General features: G+C 42.6%; 1 protein-coding gene across 3 annotated transcripts in view; it reads right to left on the reverse strand.

The window, feature by feature from the left end:
• FNBP1 (formin binding protein 1) overlaps nucleotides 1-15,502 on the reverse strand; it is a 133,218-nt gene extending 117,716 nt beyond the window's left edge. For all 3 annotated transcript variants that reach the window (XM_040632064.1, XM_040632066.1, XM_040632065.1), the window contains exon 1: nucleotides 15,335-15,502. In XM_040632064.1, the coding sequence (XP_040487998.1) occupies nucleotides 15,335-15,358 (24 nt within the window). In that variant the 5' untranslated portion in view covers nucleotides 15,359-15,502. The remainder of the gene's footprint in view (nucleotides 1-15,334) is intronic.
• Between the last annotated feature and the right edge of the window lie 5,741 nt (nucleotides 15,503-21,243).

Raw genomic sequence — 21,243 nt, forward strand, 5'->3', positions numbered from 1 at the left:
TCTACAGTCGGCTTCTTCATACGATCTGTCGATATGGACTGTCTGGGCTTCCTAACAAGGCGGTCCTGGGTTCTAAGAGTAACATCCCGAAAGAGCAAGGCAAAAGTGCACACCATATTTGTGGTCACAGGGCATCTTTTTGCCACACCCTGTGGGTCAAGGTCTTCCAAAGATCTGCCAAGGTTCAAGAGAAAGAGATATAAGCCCTCTCCCTCCTCTGAACAGAAGGAGTCACATTCTAAGAACGAGCAGTTAAGCATCTGCTTTTGGCTCAGGTCAGGATCTCAGGGTCCTAGGATCGAGCCCAATGTTGGGCTCCCTGCTCAGCAGGGAGTCTGCTTCTCCACCCCCCAGCTCTCTCCCTCCCCTTCCCTTCACCTCTGCTCTCCCTCAAATGAATAAATAAAATCTTTTTTTTTTTTTTAAAGAACATGTGAAATGGGCGATACTGTTATGGTAATCTTTGCAAAACAGATGTCACCATTCGAAGTAGAGCTCCCCCCAAAGCTGATTTGATTTGATGATCCAGTATTACCAATTTTAAACTATCTCTGAGAAATAGAAAGAGGAAAATTAAACAATATCAGGTACAACAGAGATCTCAGTCAACCAGCTGTGAATTAATTCGGAATGTTCCCTATTCATCTCCAAATGTCAGAACAAGCTCACAGGCAGCTCTCAGAAGGTAGTCTACCCTACTAGACCGTCTGCAACACCCTATTAACATGATGCATGTGTGACATTAACTTCTCTGATCATTACCAAAAACAGAATGCCCATCAGTGGCCATTTATTTTTATTTTTCTCATTTGTGAAACGGTACATTAGTTTTACTTCTAAGCATATCAAAGCTTCAAGATCTGTTTATTGTGCTCTTATAACAATTTACAAAACCAATCAACTCTTAATAGTCTACACTCCTCCGGATATAAAACAAGTCCCACATAACGATTCTCAGTAAGGTAAACAGTTCAGCAAACAGAACAGCCACTGTCCAAAAGGGCAGCGTATTATGACAGTTTTGCTAAGTGACGGAGTACTAAAGTTAAATAAGAGTGCTTGGAGGGGAGTGCCTGGCTGGCTCAGTCAGACCAACGTGCGACTCTTGATCTCCGGTCGTGAGTTCAAGTCAAGCCCCACGTTTGGCACAGAGATTACTAAAAAATAATAATAATACACTTAAAAAAAAAAGAGTGCTCGGAGGAATGTCACTATAATGAGAGCTCAGAATTTTACCATTTTAATTCTAGTTTTTCTGATTACCCAAACATATATTGGGCAATCTGACCCAAACAGACCCAAACAGCCTGGACCTGTTCCCAGAGCTCCAAATGCATATATTTAACTATCTACTTGGCATTAAATATACTTCAATATCTAATAGGCATCTTGCAACATATCCAGCATGATACTTTTGTTCTCCTCCTCATCAACCCTAATCCTTTAGTTCCCAGTATCTCACACACTTATTTTTCTCCACAGCGTTCACCGTGATCAGATATATTATATAGAGGGGTGCTTGCCTGGCTCAGTCAGTACAGCAAGCAACTCTTGATCTCAGGTTGTGAGTTCAAGGCCCGCACTGGGTGTAGAGATGAGTTAAAAATAAAACCTTTAAAAAAGAGAGATATATATATAGAAAGATCACATATAAGGGCAATATTTTTTACGTTTTGGTTCACCGCCATTTTCCCTTTGCCTAGAATAATGTCTGGCCTAGAGTAGGTGGTCAATACTATTTGTTGAATGAATTAATGATGATTTGACGGTACTTGAGTAAATCACAACTAGAGAACTACAAAGAACAAAGAGTATCTTAGAATGGTTATGTTTGTAACTGGTTGGCAGGGTAAGAAAGGAGTTCCAAAATGTGGCTACATTTTCCATTTCTTGTAAAGAATTTAAATGAGCAGAAACTGAGAATGCATGAGAAGGAAGCAAAATGTGAAATTGTGCCGCATAAGCCACATCAGAATGACCTAGGAGAGCTTTTCGAATGACAGATTCTCAGACTTGCCAGTTTGGGAAATACTGTGAAGTGAGAAGTTGGTCAACACTCAATATTGAATCTGGGTACTTGGGTGTAATCGCAGGGACGCAAGGTTGAACAGAGATTAGAATTAAAAAGGTCTAAACAGAATTAAATACCCTGTAGACTCACTAAAGAAAGAATAGATTAAAGAAAAGGGAACCATCGAGACTCTATTCTATCCTTATTGCAAATCTACCCTCCAGAAGAGACAGATGCCCTAGGTTCCATAACTTCATGTCACAAGCCATTAAATTCATCCAAATCTATTTTGATTTGATGCTCTCCAGGAAACTTTGCATAGAATTTAGCTTTCCACATAGATCAGCCTACAGAGAGAAAACGTGCAGATCGGCAAACATGAACAGCTCGCCTCTTTACGGATATACTTCTCATTATAAATTTAAAATCTGCATTTCGGCTTATTCACCAGTCTTGGGAATTTGGTTAGCGTGAGTCACCTCCAGGCATACTGAAAATACCAAAGCTGTTAGCTTAATAAAGCTGAGGCAGAGACCCTTGGCCAAACCCTGTCGAGGCTGTGCACCGGAGCAGAAACAAAGAGAAGAGCAGAAAGAAGTGACTGTAGGTTTGGGTTTTGTGCCCAACTGAGGGACAAAAAGACCTGAGCCCGACAGGCTATTTTAACCCACAAGCCAAAGTGGTGAATTGGCCTCATCCTCCCAATCCCCTGGCTCGCCACTCAAGATGCACCGGGCTAGATCTTCTCTAGGCATCCAAGGCTCCCCAGCAATTCATTCTAACCTAATTCCACCCATATAAGAATAATACTAGGGGGTGCTCTGTACTCCAGCCCGTGCAATGAATCCGATCAGCCCATTAGCCTAGTGGGGCCTAGGGCAATCTAGCTTCTGTCCAACCCCCACCCTGCAGTCGGGAGACTACAAAACTGACCACGTGGTGACCTGCTTTCCTCACTTCAAATCCATAGTGTTCATATACTTGTCAACCTCAGTTTACCTTTTTAGGTTCCTCTCGATGGACCTTTGGACGTACCATTTACTCCCTGTTCCTGGAAGGCTTTGTCTGGATCACGCTCCCAACCTGACCCCTCCCCCTGCCCTCCCCACTTCGCCTGTGTAATTAGCTAGTCCTTCAGGATTCCACATGGATGCCACTACTTCCTCAACTAAGTTATACTCCTGTGTACATATTCCCGTGGACCTACCCCACCTTAGTCCTGGTCACACTGTACTGTAATTTGTCTGTCTTTCTGCACCCCTACTGGATTCTAAGCTACTCCAGGACAAAAACTATGTCTTGGCACTTAGTACATGCTCAAAAAAACAGGTACTGTGGACAAAATATGGACGTCTCAATCATACCCATCGCATCTGTATCATTTGTCTGATATAATTTTAATTGTGCTTAGTTTCTTCTTTTACAGACTAAAGTCATAATTATTTGCGACCAACATCACCGATCCTCTCACCAAAAACAGTAATAGCAATCCAGAATTAAATCTATCCAGGCACCTGGGTGGCTCAGTTGGTTAAGTGTCTCCTTTCAGCTCATGTCGTGGTCTCAGGGTCCTGGAATGGAGCCCCGGGTCTGGCTCCCCGCTCAGTGAGGAGCCTGCTTCTCCCTCTCCCTCTGCCCCTCCCCCTGCTCGTGCTCACTTGCTCTCTAATAAATAAATAAAATCTTAAAAAAAAAAAAAGAATTAAATCTCTCCTAGGATGAAACTCTTCATGTACACCTTAGTATCTTTTGAAAATTGAACAACGCAATTTAAAAAAAAAAAAAATGGAACATTATTATTCTCTTTATTTAATGATTAAATCCTCATTGTACAAAGGAGAAATCTTTTTTTTTAAGTATAATTAACATACAGTGTTATATTAGTTTCAGATATACAATATTTCAATAATTTGTATACATTACTCAGTGCTCATCAGGGTAAGTGTACTCTTAATCCCCTTTATCTGTCTCACCCATCTCTCCACCCCCTCCCTTCTGGCAACCTTCAGCTTGTTCTCTGTATTTAAAATTGTTTTATTGTTTGTTTTGTTTCTTAAATTCCATATACGAGTGAAATCAAATGGTATCTCTTCCTCTGACTTATTTCACTTAGCATTTTACCCTCTAGGTCCATCCATGTTCTTGCAATGGCAAGATCTCATTCTTTTTTATGGATAAGTCATATTCCATTTTATATATGTCTATATATCACATCTTCTTTATCCATTCATCTATGGGTGGACACTTGGGCTGCTTCCATATCTTGGCTATCGCAGATAATGCTGCAATAAACACAGGGGTGCATATCTTTTTCAAATTTGAGTTTTTGCTTTCAGTGCAGCTGGCTGGCTCAGTCAGTAGGGCAGGTGACTCTTGATCTCAGGGTCATGAGTTCAAGCCCCATGTTGGGTGTGGAGCCTACATAGAGTTTTTGTTTTCTTTGGGTAAATACCCAGTAGTGGAATTACTGAATCATATGGTAATTGAATTTCTAATTTTTTGAAAAGCCTCCGTACTGTTTTCCACGGTGGCTGCACCAATTTACATTACTACCAACAGGGCACAAGGGTTCCTTTTTCTCGACGTCCTCGCCGACATTTGTTCTTTCTTGTCTTTTTGATTTTAGCCATTCTGACAGGTGTAAGGTAATATCTCTTTGTGGTTTTGATTTGCGTTTCTTTGATGATGAGCGATGTTGAGCATCTTTGCATGTGTCTGTTGGCCATCTGTATGTCTTCTTTGGAAAAATGTTCAGGTCTCTGCCCATTTTTAATCGGATTGTTTGTGGGGTTTTTTTGGTGCTGGGTTGTACAAGTTCTTTATGTATTTTGGATATTAATCCCTTATCAGATATATCATTTGCAAATATCTTCTCCCATTCAGTAGGTTGTCCTTCTGCTTTGTTGATGGTTTCCTTCACCATACAAATGCTTTTTACTGTTTAAATGTCCCATATTGTTTAAATGTCCATACTACCCAAAGCAATCTACAGATTTAATGCAATCCCTATCAAAATACCAACATTTTCCACAGAACTAGAACAAATAATATTAGATAACCTACTTTTAAGGCCAAGTAAATTTAAATCTAAAAATTTAAAGTCACGGTGAAAAATATATTTTACATGCACAAACACACTCATAAAATCCAAATTTCTTTGCCCAAACATTGCCAGGCATTTCCACATATATCCATCCTAAGGCAGATATTTTTAAGCTTCTTAGTTTTCTTTGCTAAGTAGAAGTCAATCTCAAACTAAGCCGTTAGGTAGAATAATTCATCATATGTCTCAAGCAGCAAACATCCAGCTTTTGGGGGAAAATAATGTGACTTCAGTATAACTTTTTTCAAAAATTGAGATAGAATTGACATATAATGTTATTGATTTCAGATACACAACATAATGATTCCATGTTTGTATATACTATGAAATGATCCCCACAGTCTAGTTAACATACATAGTTACAATTTTTTTCTTGTGATATGACAGAATAACTTTATTTAAAAGAATTTTAAAAACGTTTATTTATTTATTTGAGAGAGAGAGAAAGAGCACGAGCGGGAAGGGCAGAGGGAGAAGAAAGAAGAAGCAACCTGGGGCTCTACCCCATGACCTGGAGATCACAACCAGAGCAAAACCAAGAGTCAGATGCCTAACCCCCTGTGCCACCCAGGGGCCCCAATCACAGAATAACTTTAAAAAGATGTGGTAATAATAGCCAAACAAAACTATTTCCCCTGGAGAGGTAACATTAAAATTATATCTTAAGTAGACCCAAGTATATTGCTGAATATTAGTATGGTTAGTGTTCAGGAGTGCATTTTTTAAAGAAGATTTTATTTATTTATCTTCAAGAGAGAGAGGACACGAGTGGGGGGAGAAGCAGAGGGAAAGGGAGAAGTAGACTCCCCACTGAGCAGGGAGCCTGACCCAGGGCTCAATCCCAGGACCCGGGGATCATAACTTGAGCTGAAGGCAGATGCTTAACCGACTGAGCCACCCAGGTGCCCCCTGGAGTGCATTTTATATTTAAAATTTTTTTTAAAGAAAAGAGATAAACGTGTATGGTATCCTAAAATCCATACTTCCTTTCCAAAGCAATGATTTCCAGGCATTTTCCTACTATTATTTTATGGTTAACACGTAAAAAGAATTTTAAATCAAAGGACAAAGACTTTACTGTGAAAACCAGAAGGCTAGGACAGTGAATTTCTCATTTTTCATGAATCCTGCTTGCAGGAGAATTCTGCAATTAGTTTCCAAGGAACAGGGCTTTTTTCCTTCCCATTATTATATTAATTCATATTTACCCATTGAACCCTCACAAAGCACTTTACAAACAAGCCCTCACCTTTCTGCTTTCTTGTGAAGAGGAAGTAAGCATCATCATACCACTTTATGGGTGGGGAAACCAAGGAACAGAATGTGAGGGCTTGCCCAACACTAATAAGTGTTAGGTTAGGCAAGGAGCACAGCCCAAGCTGGGCCTTGCTGTGCTTTCCCTCTCGCCTGGCAACGCCCACACCATTTCTCCCAAGAACCTGTTGGGTATTTTAATGCATTTCAGGAACCTGCTCTCAGTTTTGGTTGTGCAAACAAAAGTATAAAGGGAATAGATCCGTTTAAAGGTGCCACGTTTTCTTCTGCTATAGGTAGTAGGAAAAGTGTTTTTGTTTTAGTCCCCAAGAACCAAAACTTTGAAGGCCCTGCATGGGACAGCCAGGGGCACCCCCAAATGATCAATATCTAGAACCTCTTCATTCTTTCCCAATTTAATTAAAAAAAAATGCTTTTCAACAACAACAAAAATACTTTATAGCAAGACATACTTTGCGGACACAATGAAATCAGAAACTTGACCTTACTCTTAATACCTTTACAAATTAACTGCTCTAAATTAGAAAGGAGAAACAAATAACTCTGGATTTGAAAGAATGGGGGAATCACTAGACACACACGAAACACCTGCTGGAATATATGCTTCATTCATAACAGTTTCCGCTGGGGCTGCAGTACTCAGCCCTGTGAGTCACTGGTTCTCAATGCTTCTCAATATGAGTAATAGCAAAGGTTTTAGAAAGCAAGACCTACATCACTGATGGAGAAATATGAGTGAGCGATGGGTAGAAAAGGGCTTGCAAGCTACGAATACAGAAGATGCAGTTTTCAAATTATATTTGTCTAGTGTCAAGAAAAAAAACCCCAAAACACAACCAACCCAAAACCCGTAGCACGAGTGCTAGCATTCGTTGTTTGACGATCCGGTCGGTGGCTTCACGGCTCTGAGACTCATTTATAAAACGGAGAAAGCTATTAAACTCACACGGTTCTTGTTAGCTTATGAAAGGATCGTTTAAATGCTCTAATAAAGGTGCACTGGGTACTTAACAATTGGGTTCTCTCCTGTTTTCACATTTTAAGAGATGGGCAGAAGAATTTTGGTTCTCTGCCTGATTCCTCGGAAAAGTGAGGTAGCCCTGAGTGGCTGGGTTGGTTGAGCTCAGGTCATGCATGATTCTCAGGGTCAGCTCTGCAACGGGCATGGAGCCTGCTTAAGATTCTCCCTCTGCCCCTGCCCCTCCCCTACTCCCTCTCTTTCTCTAAAAATAAGTAAATAAATAATAAAAGATATATTAGAAAAGTGAGGTAGCAGGCTAGCATGACAATAGGTGGTGGAGAAAACCAAGGGCTCTAAATATACCACGTGGGGCCAAAAAGATGAGACAAGAACGCCAACATATTGATTACTTTCAAGCTGGATATGTGTACGTAAGGGCTCATAATATTACTTAATGTAAGTGTGTTTGAAAATGTCCATAATAAAAAGTTTAAACAGTAACAATTTTTCGAAGGCATTAACTTAGAAATTTTTATTTTTTAAATTTATTTTAATTTACTTTTTATTAAGTAATCTCTATGCCTAACGTGGGGCTCGACTCACAACCCTGAGATCAAGAGTTGCACGCTCTTTACCAACTGAGCCAGTCAGGGGCCCCTGAACTTAAAAAAATTTTAAAGGCTGAGGAAGAGGGCTCTTATATCCCAGAGATGTGGAATTGAATCTCTGCTTCCTACCCTGTGAACTTGGGCAAGTTACTTTGCCCTTCTGAGCTTCAATTTCCTCTCTTATAAAAGGGGACGTTAATGGTGTGGCTGTGGCCAGGGCAGAGATATGCCACTTATGTCCGCCTTCCAGAAAGAATTTGCTGCCCAGCAGCAAGGAGTATAGTTAGCAGACTACAGGGGCTGCCTTATCTTGTGAGCCAAGGTCACGGTCTTCTTGCGGCAGCCACCAACTAAAGACTGAGCAAGATGGCGACTAAGGTCACACTGTTCTTGGGGCGGCCCTTGGCCAATGAACATGCAAGGCACTACAACAGCCTGGCCATTTCTGTCCAATGTGAGATTCCGTGAATGGGTAATCTTTGCTCTGGAGCTGGTAGGGACTTTCTCAGGCTGCATCCTGGTCCAGTGGCTCCCACTTCCAACCACACTTCCTCCCTCTTCCCTTCACAGGTGTGTGTTACTTCCCAATAAAACCCTGCACTCCTAACTCCTTCTCAGCACCTTCTTCCTAGATGCTGGCATGAATGGTACTTACCTCACTGGATTCTTTTTTTTTTTTTTTTAAGATTTTATTTATTTATTTCACAGAGAGAGAGAGAGAGAGAGCACACAAGCAGGCAGAGCAGCAGGCAGAGGAAGAAGGAGAAGCAGGCTCCCCGCTGAGCAAGAAGCCTGATGTGGGGCTTGATCCCAGGACCCTGAGATCACGACCTGAGCAGAAGGCAGATGCTTAACCAACGGAGCCACCCAGGTGCCCCACCTCACTGGATTCTTGGGAAGAATAAATGAGATGATGGATGGAAAACACTTTGTACAGCACATGGGACATGGTAAGTTCTCAATAATAATCAGCAATGTGGATGACGACTACTCGATAGTGTGTAAGGCTACAGGGCATGGTGCAAGTGAAAATATTACAACAACTGTAGAGTTTATGCAATTTAGAAGCAATTTCTACTTTTACAACCCATCAAGAGGGGAGAGAAGTACAAATGGGGACCATACCTGTCGAACTTTATACACTAAAACCACTGATGTTAGTCTAAGAGCTAATTCTTCATAAAACCTTCATTCTAATTACTAGAATGGCATGTTCTAAATTTCAAAAAAGTACAATATAGCTATTGTGATATTACAGCTTAAATGTGAACAGGTATTATACCTTTTGCAACAAGAAATTGGAAGTTTCATCTTTTTGTTGTTGAGGGGGTGGGTTTAAATCTATTTCTAGTATGGAACAACTGAAGTTGTTTAAGCTTTCCATAAATTTAACACAGAATTTACAAATTGGATGAGATTTATGAGTTAAAAGTTGCGGGGCACCTGGGTGGCACAGCGGTTAAGCGTCTGCCTTCGGCTCAGGGCGTGATCCCGGCGTTCTGGGATCGAGCCCCACATCAGGCTCCTCCGCTGGGAGCCTGCTTCTTCCTCTCTCACTCCCCCTGCTTGTGTTCCCTCTCTCGCTGGCTGTCTCTATCTCTGTCAAATAAATAAATAAGAAATCTTTAAAAAAAAAAAAGTTGGTCCAACTGGAAGACCATGATTAACCAATATTAAAAACTTATATACTCTCAAAAAAAAAAAACCAACTTGTATTTTCTCAACTAATTCTCTAATATAATATACATATTTGGCCTTTTATGATTTTAACACTTTTAAAAGATTTTATTCTTAAGTAATCTCTTCACCCAACGTGGGGCTCGAACTCACGACCCCGAGATCAAGAGTCACATGCTCTACTGACCAAGCCAGCCAGATGCCCCTGATTTTAACATTTTTTAACTAGACACATTACTAGCCTGAAACTAGTATGAGTGTACATTACTAAAAAAGGAAACAAATATTTCATTATAAACACTAATTCTAGAAGATTTCACACCCACATTCTAAAATCTAATTAGATTAATTTCCCAGGGCATTCATGTATTCTTGGTAGCTTGCAATTTTTAAGTGTCAAAATAAAGCCTTGTTTTTAAATGTGGGTGGTGTTGATGAAACAAGTATGAGTAATACTTGCAGGAAACACAATATTAGCTTTAGCTAGGAAGTGGGTGATACTTGAATAGTCCTCCAAAGAGCATTTTCCGTGTTGCACCGATGTAAATCAAGACTTATAACGTGGTTATACAGTAAGCACAGACAGTCACAAAACTGTTACAGTGCTTGAAGTACAGTGTCACTGACCAAAAATGCAGTTTAAACAAATTTTCAGGATTATGTCTAGAGTAAAAAGTGAAGGCAACAAGCTGACGACCGAATCGAGACTGCCAGACCTCCCACGTTTTGCTCGATAACTACTAACCAGAAAAGGTGGTGCAAAGCCTATTTTAATGGCAAGGCAGGGATGCCAGAATTAAACTCCACTCAGCCTATCTTCTCAGGCAGTTCTGCTCCACTCACCGCAGATCTGGCAATAATGAATGTCTCCCCTGTTGGTCTTGCTATGTTTTATCCCAAATGGAAATCTCTGAATGGTTAAGAACAAAAAGCAGAAGAGCTATGAGTCGTGAATCCCGCCCTACATTTAGCATTCCACAGTAAGAAGAGGTAATCATTCTCCCAAACCTGGAACTAGGATGTCAATTACTCCAAGATTAAGAAAGAATCAGCAATGCCTAGTTTACAATTTGAACTCACTCTAAAGTGTTCTTATATCAAACACACACATACATAGCCGGCAGAGCAGCCATGAACGGCAGAGGAGATAAATCTTCAAGCCTTACTTTAAAAGTAAGTGCCTAGACAGTGCGTATCTGTGGGCTGGGGGTATATGGGAAATCTCTGTACCTTCCATTCAATTTTGCTGTGAAACTAAAATGGCTCTAAAAAACGAAGTCTATTTAAAAAAAAAAAAAAGGTGCCTAGAGTTATCAAAAATGTTTACAACTGCGAAAGGGCAGAAAGGTGTTAAAATTACCCTCCCGTTACTTTAAAAAAGCAAATGTTAAAACAAAAGGGAAAAAAGGATCCATTCGTTTATTCAATAAATATTTACTGAACTCCTACTATGAGGCAAGCATTGTTCTCAGTATAGTTGGTAGAGAACTCTTTCACTGTTGCCTCTAAAAAGTGCACACCACAATTAATATCACCATATTCAACATACTGTGGAACGTACAGTGCATGCCTGGCACTGTCCTGGAAACTCAGGTTAGAAAAATCACTCTGCTTGCTTTCTTCCTTTTGATAGTTTGGGCTACCGTGTTTCTTAGTAGCACCAAAGTAAAGCAATGAAGATGGCAGAGAGGACACTGGGAGACCACAAAACGAGGTTCTGTCACTTAGTCATTTGTTAGCAGTGAAAATTAGAATAATTATGAGGAAAGCTAAAATTTCCAGTGGGGTTTATTTATACTTTGCATTAATGAGCAAATGAATAAAAAGCTGAAGTGATACTTCAGTAACTTGTCACTTCCCTCTCCTGAGTAAGTAAGTAACAGACAAGTTTTATTCAAATGGAAATTCTTGCTTGGCCATTTCTACAATGACCAGTCACAATTTCAACAAGTCTGTGCAATCAGTGCAATCAATTTACACTATTAACATTACCTTTTGTAACAAAGGCTTGAGTAAAGGCATTCTGGTTAATCTTAGAAACATAAATCTCTCTTTGGTCTCTGGCTTGGCAGACTAGAGTTAAAACCTACTTTATATGCTTTCACCAAAATAAGTAGATATCCTCCGACATATATAACATGAGTTAGGTCAGTATCTTGCACAGTAGTTGCTCAATTAAAAAATTAAGGAATAATATGGGGTGGGGGCCTGGCTGGCTCAGCCAGTAGAGCTGTGAATTCGAGCCCCATGTGTGATGCGGAGTTAACTTAAAATTAAAAATTAAAAAAAAAAGTAAAAACACACACAAAAAAATTAAACCAAAAGGGACTAGTATTAAGAGTTGTACAGAAACTAATTATATCCTAATCACTTTAAAACAGCCATTTTTACTTTGTTATGACCTTCTGACACAAAAATAGAAAGCCTCCATTTAAATACAAACAAATCCAATAAAGTTACTACAAATTATGGGTTTGAGCTCATTTTTATAGTGGTATGATAACTTCCTAACATTTCATGATTTCTCAAAGTTTCCTGGAATATGAAAGTTTACCTCTACAGAGGTGTTAAAAAAGAGAGAGAGAGAGAAAGAGAGAGAGAAAGAGAGAGAGGAAGGTTTTATCTCACCTAAAAGGAGGACGTGCCTTAAGAGCAGGCCTTTCGTGTAAAGTGCCCGTTAGAAACCCATAGGTTTTATAAGCCTGTGCAGATCTTGACTGAAGTCCTAAAATATGGGTAAAACCTGGTGGCATTTGTGAAGGTCGATGAAAGCTGCAACCACCTGTTACAAATAACTCATGCCCATCCAAACCATAGCGCAGCCTCCCTCCACCTAGACACATAATTCTACCAACTTAGGCTTTTGCACCCCGTCGTTATCTCATTACCCACGTGCATGAGTCCAAGCCACCATTCAAGGAAAACCCTCAATGACTGCTCTGCGCTGGGCGGTCCGGCGCTGCCCAACACGGCACTTGACCCAGCTTCTTACCACTGAAGGACTGGAAGCTTGTTTTTCAGAATCCTTCATTATTCCAATTAAAAAAAAAATCTCAAATACTAATAAAATAAAGCAGCGGAAAAGAGACATTTTGTTGCCCTTATACTTCTTGGTATTTCACCTTAAAACTCAAAATATTGCACTTCTTTCACCAGCGCAAATAATGTGTTTATTCCTTTCCCCCTATCAAACTAAGCCACTCAAGCCCAAAAGCCCATACGCAAGTGAAATGCTTTTTTTGGTGATTCTTCATTGACATATACTTGGTATATAAAACTCTTAACTGATATGTTCTTTCTTGTAAACTTAGCAACTGAAAAAATTTTTCAAGTAGTACACACACCCCTCCTTAAAAATCTTTTCCACTTACTTTTATTGTAGAAAATTCCAAGCATACACAGTAGAAAGAATAGTATCATGAGCCCTTTCATGCCGATGACCCAGCTTCAACAATTACCAGCTTGTGACGACTGCTGTTTTGCCGACATCCCTACCCCAATTTATTTTTAATCAAATCAAGACTTCGTATCATATATCACAGATATTCTGGTTCCTATTTATTTTCAACAAAATTGTCTTTGCTTTCCCTCCCACCCCTCTGCCCCCTGAGAGAAGTGTACAAAACGATGAAGGCGATTGGAGCTACTCTACATTTTCTTCCCATAGCTACCTTCTCTTTCCCCATCACCTTTTACACCATTCATGAACATCACGTTGTGTTCTGTCCCTTTAACCCCACCTATTGCACTCAAAAAATATTGTATTTTTTCCTCCACAATCCCTTTCTCTTGTTTGAACAAGCAAAAAGAAATCGTGCCAGCATTTTTCTTATCTCGATAAAATTTACTTCTGATTTGTTCCCCCACCCCAGATAAGCTAAGAAGGCCCAAAAGGAGTGGAGAAGGAATGGAAGAGGAAAGCAACACTGCACTTAAATGATAGATTTTGCCTAAGGAGGTATGTACAAATATTTAAAACCATCACTTATTTTATTTTTAAAATGAGTATTGGTAAACATCAGCCGAAATCTTGAGTCCCTTAGACAGAGGATGTTTATAAAATGAATCACTCTAATTTAAGGAAGCTATTGCCTTCAGGATTTTGGTGTCAATGACACTAGCTGTTTCTGAGCCTAAGAAAAGGTTATGTAAAAACAATTAAAACAAAAAAAAATTTAAGGGAGGATGTGCTCTGTTTCTATAGCTGCTCTAACCTTGTTTTATTTTGACGTGAGATTTCTTGGCCGGGGCTCAGACAGCAACCACCACCCCACACTTTCTCCTCCACACCCTTTACAAATGGAATTCCGAAAGGAGGCACTTTCCGAGCTCACCATGGGAAATGGCTCATCTTGAGAACATTTCAGTGCAATGATTGAGATTTCATCCACTCCTCCCCCTGGACACTGCACTGCCCGTCCCTTACCCAGTGATTTCCCCGGGAAACCAGAGAAACAAGCTCCATTCCACCAGCCACAGCCTCTCCTTCCCGGGGATGGCCTGTGCACTGCCTCGGCATCCCCTGGTCGCCCCGGCTCCGGGAAGAGAGCTTCCAGCAAGAGGTTCCAGACACCGCGCATCGTGTTTACCTATCCGCAGCCCCAGGTTAAGGATCTCACAGCACTCCCCTCGCCGCCAACCTTCCCCATTTTAAACTGTTTCCTCCGAGCAATGAGAATGATTTCTCCCGCGAATGCCTCCTCCTGAACGTGGTCACACGAATGTCCCCCTAACTCCGATTACTTTCCGCTCCAGGCCAAACGCCGCAGTCACCACCGCAAATCCAAGATCTGAGCTGCTCCTCTAGAACTGCAAGTGCGCCCCGCGCCGCCACAGGTCAAAAGTCCTCGCCTTTAGAGGGAAGACACCACTTCTCGCCGCTGTACCCCAAAACCCAAGACCTGAGACCCGGCCCGGCCGAGGCCGCCCCGCCCCCGAGAGAAGCGCCAGAGCGGCCCGCACCTCCACTGGGAGAACAGCCCTAGGCACTCGCGGCTGGGGCGCCCGAACAAATAAAGCAGCCCGGAAAATCCGAGGGCCTCCACGCCCCCCTCGAAGCTGGTCAGCCGCGCGTCGGTTACTCGCCCCGAGGGATTAAGGTTGCTCTTTCCGCACACCACACTGGCCTCGGGGCGCCGGGGAGAGGGAGGCCGGCCCGCGCCCCCTGCCCGGGCCGCCCGGGGGACCCAGATCCGTGCCCCCTCCTCAGGCCCCGTGGGGACTCAGATCCGCACCTCCTGCCCAGACCGCCGGGAGGGACCCAGACCTCTACCCAAGCACCGGGGTGGGGGGACACAGGTCTGTGCCCCCTACCCCAGCCGCCGGGGGATCCAGATTCGCGCCCCCTCCTCAGGCGGCTGGGGGGGACCAGATCCGCACCCGCTACTCAGGCCGCCGAGGGGCCCCACAACTGCGCCCCCTCCTCAGGCCGCGGGGGGGACCCGGATCCGTGCCCCCTCCTCCGGCGGCCAAGGACCCACACCAGCTACCCTCGCCTCGGAAGGGCGAATCTGGCTTGCACCTCCTGCTCTGGCCGAGGCCGACGAGGGGCACCCAGCCCCGCGTCTCCTTCGCAGGCCGCGGAGACCCTGACCAGCGCGCCATCGCCTCCCACCGAGGCAGCCTGGCCCGCGCCTCCTGCCCAGGCGCGCCAGGCACCTTCCCCCCCACAAGCCCGGCGGGCCCGGCCCCTCACTCACCCAGAGCTCGGTGCCCCAGCTCATGGTGCAGGGGGCGGGAAGGGGCGCGCCGCGCAACTGGCGCGGCTCTCCGGTCCCCCTCCCCGGCGATCCCTTCGCCCCTCGAGATCCCCGAGATCGAGGAAAGCCCGGTGCGCGCGCGGCCGCCGCCTCCTCTGGCTCGCCGCTCCTCGCCTTGGGTCTCCTCAGCAGCTCCTCCTCCCCGTCGCTCCTCAGCAAAATGGCCCGAGGAAGCGCCGCCGCGGCCGCCGCAGCGCCCGCCAGCCCGCCCCACACCCGGAGAGCGAGGGGAGGGGGAAGCGAGGGAGGGGGAAGCGAGGGAGGGGCGGTGCCGCGCCGGGGGCGGGGCTGGCCTGACAGCTCGCGCACGCGCGCGCCCCGCCCCCGCCCCCGGCCCACCCTCCTCCGGGGCGCCCTCCGCCAGGGCCGCGCCGCCCAGGGGTCCAGAAGGACGCAGAGGGAGGCGAGAGGGCGGCCGGGACCGGGAACCGCGAGAACTGTCCCCACCGACTTCTTTATTATTAGCGACCACACTCCCTGCTCTTCGAACCACCTCTCGCCTTTGAACGAAGCCGGCCCCTGTTATTACCGGCGCTCTACCGCGGCCTGAGGTTGCTCCACCGCGCCAAGGACCAATTTGGACTTAAGGACAATACTTTTCCTTGGCAGCCATTCGTGCCGACCAGAGTTCCCTCGGGATGCTCTTTCCCCACCGCCTAGCAGCCGCGGAGGCCCGAGGTGCCCTGCAGCCTTGCGCGATGGGAGTGGGGCCTGGTTCGGTGATGTGTGTGGAGGATACAGATAGGGACGTCGAGGCCAAGAGCGACCAAGCAGCTCCGAGCGGCTGGGGAGGGAATCCAGGGGCGTACAACCAGTGATTTCCAATCTCTGAAACCAGTGGTTCCCAACTTGTTCGGCCAAGAATCGCTCAGACGTGAAATCACGTTGCCGCTTAGTGGCAAAAACGCTGGGTCCACAGATAACGTGTTGGGTTCCAATCCAGCCTCCCGCAAGTACTAGCTGGGTGGCCTCAGACAGTGACTCCACCTCTCTAAAAGCTCAGAGCCCCCGCCTGCCACATAGAGGTGGTAACCATCCATCTTCCCCTGTGCTGGTGAGGATCAGGAGATGAGCACCTGTTACTGGGCCCATGGTTGGGAAACTTGAGAGCAGACTTTTCTTTTTTTTTCTTTCTTTTTTTTTTTTAAGATTTTAAGTAATCTCTTATACCCAAGGTGGGGCTCGAACTTAGAACCCTGAGATCAAGAGTCGCAAGCTCCCACGACTGAGCCAGCCAGGCACCCCGAGAATTGATTTTTAAGTAGAAACTCCCCTTTTCTCTGTTCCAAAGGTCTACACAAATATTTCCAACAAATTATGTTTAATTTTTGCAGTTCCAACTTTCTTCTGAATCACTGGGCCCATTCTCCTCAACTTTTCTCTCTTAATACTACTGACTTTTCTGAGTAACTTTGAACTGAAATGGGCCCCATTTTAGAAATACTGCACAATGATGCAGCTCTCCAATACCTACCACCCCACCACCAGCAGCCTCAACAAGTTTTATCATTCTCCTCCACGAAAGGGTGGAGCTGAAAGCCCTTGCAGATAAACCTACAAGTCTACTTCCTTTGTTGGACACAGTTAACAATAAATTTAAACTGTCAAAACTGTTTTGGTCTGTCTTTTTTCAGTTACAAGTTCCCCCTACTCATTTGTTTTTAGTGTGTGTGTTTAAATATTTTGCTCTCACTGTTGCCGGGTCTGAGAACTCTTCACTCCAGAGCCCACTAGATATATAACAATCAGGATGGCCAGGCACTCACTCCCAAGGCAGATTAATAGCCAGAGTGAGTTGGAGGGCTTAGAATTGCAAACAATGTCTCACAATTTAGTTTGCTATTTGGAAATGGTAAGTGAAATGCAGGTTAGCTTACAAGACCTTGCTCAGTAATCAACTCAACTTTCCTTCCTGCCGACGCTTATATATTTTTCTAAATACGATGATCTAATCTTGACTGAGTTATTGGAGACTTCTCAAAAACAGAGTGACCACTTGTGAAAATATGCTAATCAGGAGGAAAAACAACCTGCTGCTCTAAGGCAGGGAAAGAAAAGGAAGGGACAGCAGAAGAAAAAAAAAAGACCACATGACAGTGAAATCTTTTAAGGTGAGTAAGCAGGAAAGAGTTATAGGAATCCATCAGAAGCCACGGTAGAAGAACTATATGGAACCAGGTTAACTAGACCACACTGCAAATATCTTTAACTTCATTAAGTTTGGGCCGTATCTGGAAAAGGTTTGAAAATGTCAGGATCTTTCGAGAAAGAAAGAAAGAAAGAAAGAAAGAAAGAAAGAAAGAAAGAAAGAAAGAAAGGAAGGAAGGAGGCACCACTGATCTCAAGGCATTGGAAACAAACACAGTTCAGGATAAAGAGAAGCCAAAAAAAAAAAAAAAAAAAAGATAAAACACAGCACAGTATTTTCTAGGAAGAACTAAATCTACTTCCATTTCTCTTATGGTGAGGGAATAATTCTAAGACAAAGAATTCTCACTACTAACAAATTCCTGTGACCTAACCTACTTATGAATCAATTTTTCACAGGGGGTATTCTGAAGCCTTTCTATGTAAGTGTTTGAATTAGATAGAGGGTCAGTTGGGGTTAAGCACACCTGATTCACCTCTTGGAAACATTTGAAGAATGCTGATTTATAAAGTGCTGATCTCGGTGGGTGACTATATAAATTTTCACCAAAAAGTCTGATCATGTGGACATTGTTAGAGACCCTACACAGGTTGCTAGGTAGTTAAGGGCCAAGAATTCTACTAGGGCTTTTTGACAATTCTAATGCTGCAAGCAAATAATAAACATCTCATTCAGGGCCTTTGATGTATAGATATCTCTACCTTTTCCTATCTACTCTACTGGAGATAGATTTTGTAATTGTTAAATCAGGATTTTAGTGTCCCATTACTTATTAGATGTGTGTGTGACCTTTCCAAGTTAACTTAAACTGAGTTTCTGTTTCTCATTGGTGAAACAAGGATCTCGTGGGCTGTCCTGAGGCTGAATGAGGAAGCTGGCTGTGTGCGCTGGCTTTGGTGATAGCACAGAAAGCTGGAGAGCTCTAAAAAATGGAAATAATGCTACTTACTTCTAAGTCATGGAGATTTGTAGTAGTACTTTGAAGATTAAAGAATATGTGTAAAATGCTCCACACATAAGGGCACCAATATTGGTTCCTCTTCCTTTCCTCTTGTTTCCTGGAGGATTTTTACTTATTGTATCAAGGAACGCAATTCTCGATGCACTTCTGATGCCGCAAAGTGGCTCGCCTGAACAATTGATCGGTTGTCTACTGCTGAAGTACTATTCATAATGAACCTCTCTGGATTTTTTTTCCCCCTTTAAAATTGCTGCCATTAGTTTCTAGCTTAAAATTCTCCATTTGTTTAGCATTCAGACTTCTCACTAAGGACCCAAGAAAGCAGTCAAGTGGAAAAAGTTGGAGTGGGATAAAAGCCGCAACTCTATGGTGAGTAGAATCTTAAAACTGCACCCAATTTTTGTACCTGATTGTGGAATTTCCCTGAAGGTCTACGAAGATGTGCATGAAATCAGGAAAAACCAGCTGTCCTGTGGTTGAGCAAGTTACACACTGTGCCACCAAGTTGAGGGGAAGTGAACTTGATGTTTTTCTCCAACTCATGAGATTTAAGACATGCCAGGGCCTAGTTCTTCCAAGTTGACTCTCTGCAAGAAGACTCGATGGGCTTCCCCCATACCCCAAGAAATGACATTTCAAGTCAAAGAATGAAAGTGACATTTGACGTCTGAATGTGTGGCCAGTCGCCAATTTTACCTCGGTTCTTCACACTGTGTTTACAGAGGTTTTTGGTCTGAAATATTGACTCTTGATAAAAACAAACAGCAATTATACCTTCTTACAACCAGCAAATATTAACCTACTAATTTCTATAAGGTTTCTGGAAATTTCTAAACTGATACCAAATATTATTAATAGTACTAGGTTCAAACTACAAATTCAGCTACTAGTGGCAAACTTTAGTGGATCTTGCAAAGTTAGAGGAAATGGAAAAATAAAATAAACCTGACTAAGAGAGCGTGGTTAAAAGTCCGGTTTAGGAGATGAGTCTTTCCAGCTCCTCCAGGCTTTTTCAGTCGATACCTTAAGGTTTAATATCCCTTTGAAAATGGTGCCAGAGAGAAGCAGGCATAACTTGTTCTGTTACTCAACATGTCTGTTTCCAGCCACAGCATCATGATTATGCAAATAATCTTTTCTTGAAACTCTGAAATTATGTGCCTAAAAAACACTTCAAGTCTTTGTAATTAGCGTTCCATTTCTTAATTCTGTCCATTTCAAACTAATGACTGGCACAATATAGCTCTCAAATGCCTGAAGGAAGCTATTCCTTATAAACTTCTGGACAGATACCATTGCTATGTGACCCTGTGAAGGCCACACAATAATTCCCAAGGGAAAAGAAGCCAAGACTAAGAACCCAAATTTAAGCCCTTGTAAAATTGCTTCCCAGAAACTAAATGACAAAAGCTTTCTATTTTATAAACTATTTAAATGCTTCATGATGATTATATCACTTAATGAAATTAAGATTCTTCCTGATCATTCCATTTTTAGAAGCTTATTAATATATTCAAATTGAAAACCAGAGTCTCAAAAATGGTACCTCGCTTTAAAAAGTAAACAATAGAAATACTACAAAGCATTGCAGACTGCCTTTAAAAATGAAACTGTAATTAAAAATCACCTTTTCTTTGAACTAGTTTCACAGTGAAGTGAAAATCAGTTAACTGTTTCTGAAATCTCCTCTTGACACCAAAAAGAAAGTCTCACTTATTTCATGTTCCTACTACGTTCTCTCATATTGCTGGTTTTTAAAGTGCGTTCTGAAAGTTTTTCTAGCATTTCATTTGATAACACATCGGTTACTTATAATCTGGGCTTTTAGGTTTTTGAAAGATTAAAAATGGTAAGAATTAGAAAACCACGTATGGCATTGTGCAAGATGCACAGACCCGGGTCTGAAGCAGACGAGGTTCTAGTCCTGATTCTAAAGATACTTGCAGAAGATTACCAGCTAGTTGTACAATCTTGAGCAAGTCATTTGAGTTCCTTGGATTTGTTTTCAAATTTGTTAAACAGCTAGATGGATCTGTTGATTATCTAAGGACCCGTCCAGCCTAATACGCAAATGATTTTTTACAACAATGCAGGACAGAGACGAAGTACCGGGCTTTGTGGTTGGGGCCTGAATGAGCGTTCCATCAGGGTCATTTTTATAAATGAGCTGACACCTTTGAATAAAGTAATTTCACCCAGTCTCATCTTTTAAAAAAGGAATAAAAATATGTACCTTATAAGGTTTTTGTGACATTAAATGAGATAATGTATATATAAAGTACTGAGCAGAATAGTTCGCAAATTTAATCACTCAATAAATAAAATTTAACTACTATCATCATCTCCCTTTGTGGATTCTTAAAATAATAGTTTCTTGTCCTCAGTTTATCTGTAAAATGGGGTAGTAAGATCAGATAAAAATTCTGTTCAAAGATGTAAGATTACATATTTGTAATAGATGGCCAAAGATCAGAGGTTGGAGAAAGAAGAGATATGCTTCACCAACTAGTAAACAGTGCCTCTACTTCCTGGCTCCACCTTAGTGCCCTACTTTCGTCCTTACAGAGGGTGTGGCAGAATTTGTACCAGTTTTTTATTCAAGGGAAGAATTCAGATTCATGATTTTACCAAAATTGCACACAGCTAAAAAAAAATTCTAGTACCTTCCCTTTCCTTGACCACCTCATCCCCCCTTCCCCTACTCTGTATTTTCCCAACTGATTTTTTTTTTTTTTAAAC

The sequence above is a fragment of the Ursus maritimus genome, unplaced genomic scaffold (assembly GCF_017311325.1).
Source record: "Ursus maritimus isolate PB19 unplaced genomic scaffold, ASM1731132v1 scaffold_17, whole genome shotgun sequence".
Classification (NCBI taxonomy): Eukaryota; Metazoa; Chordata; class Mammalia; order Carnivora; family Ursidae; genus Ursus; species Ursus maritimus.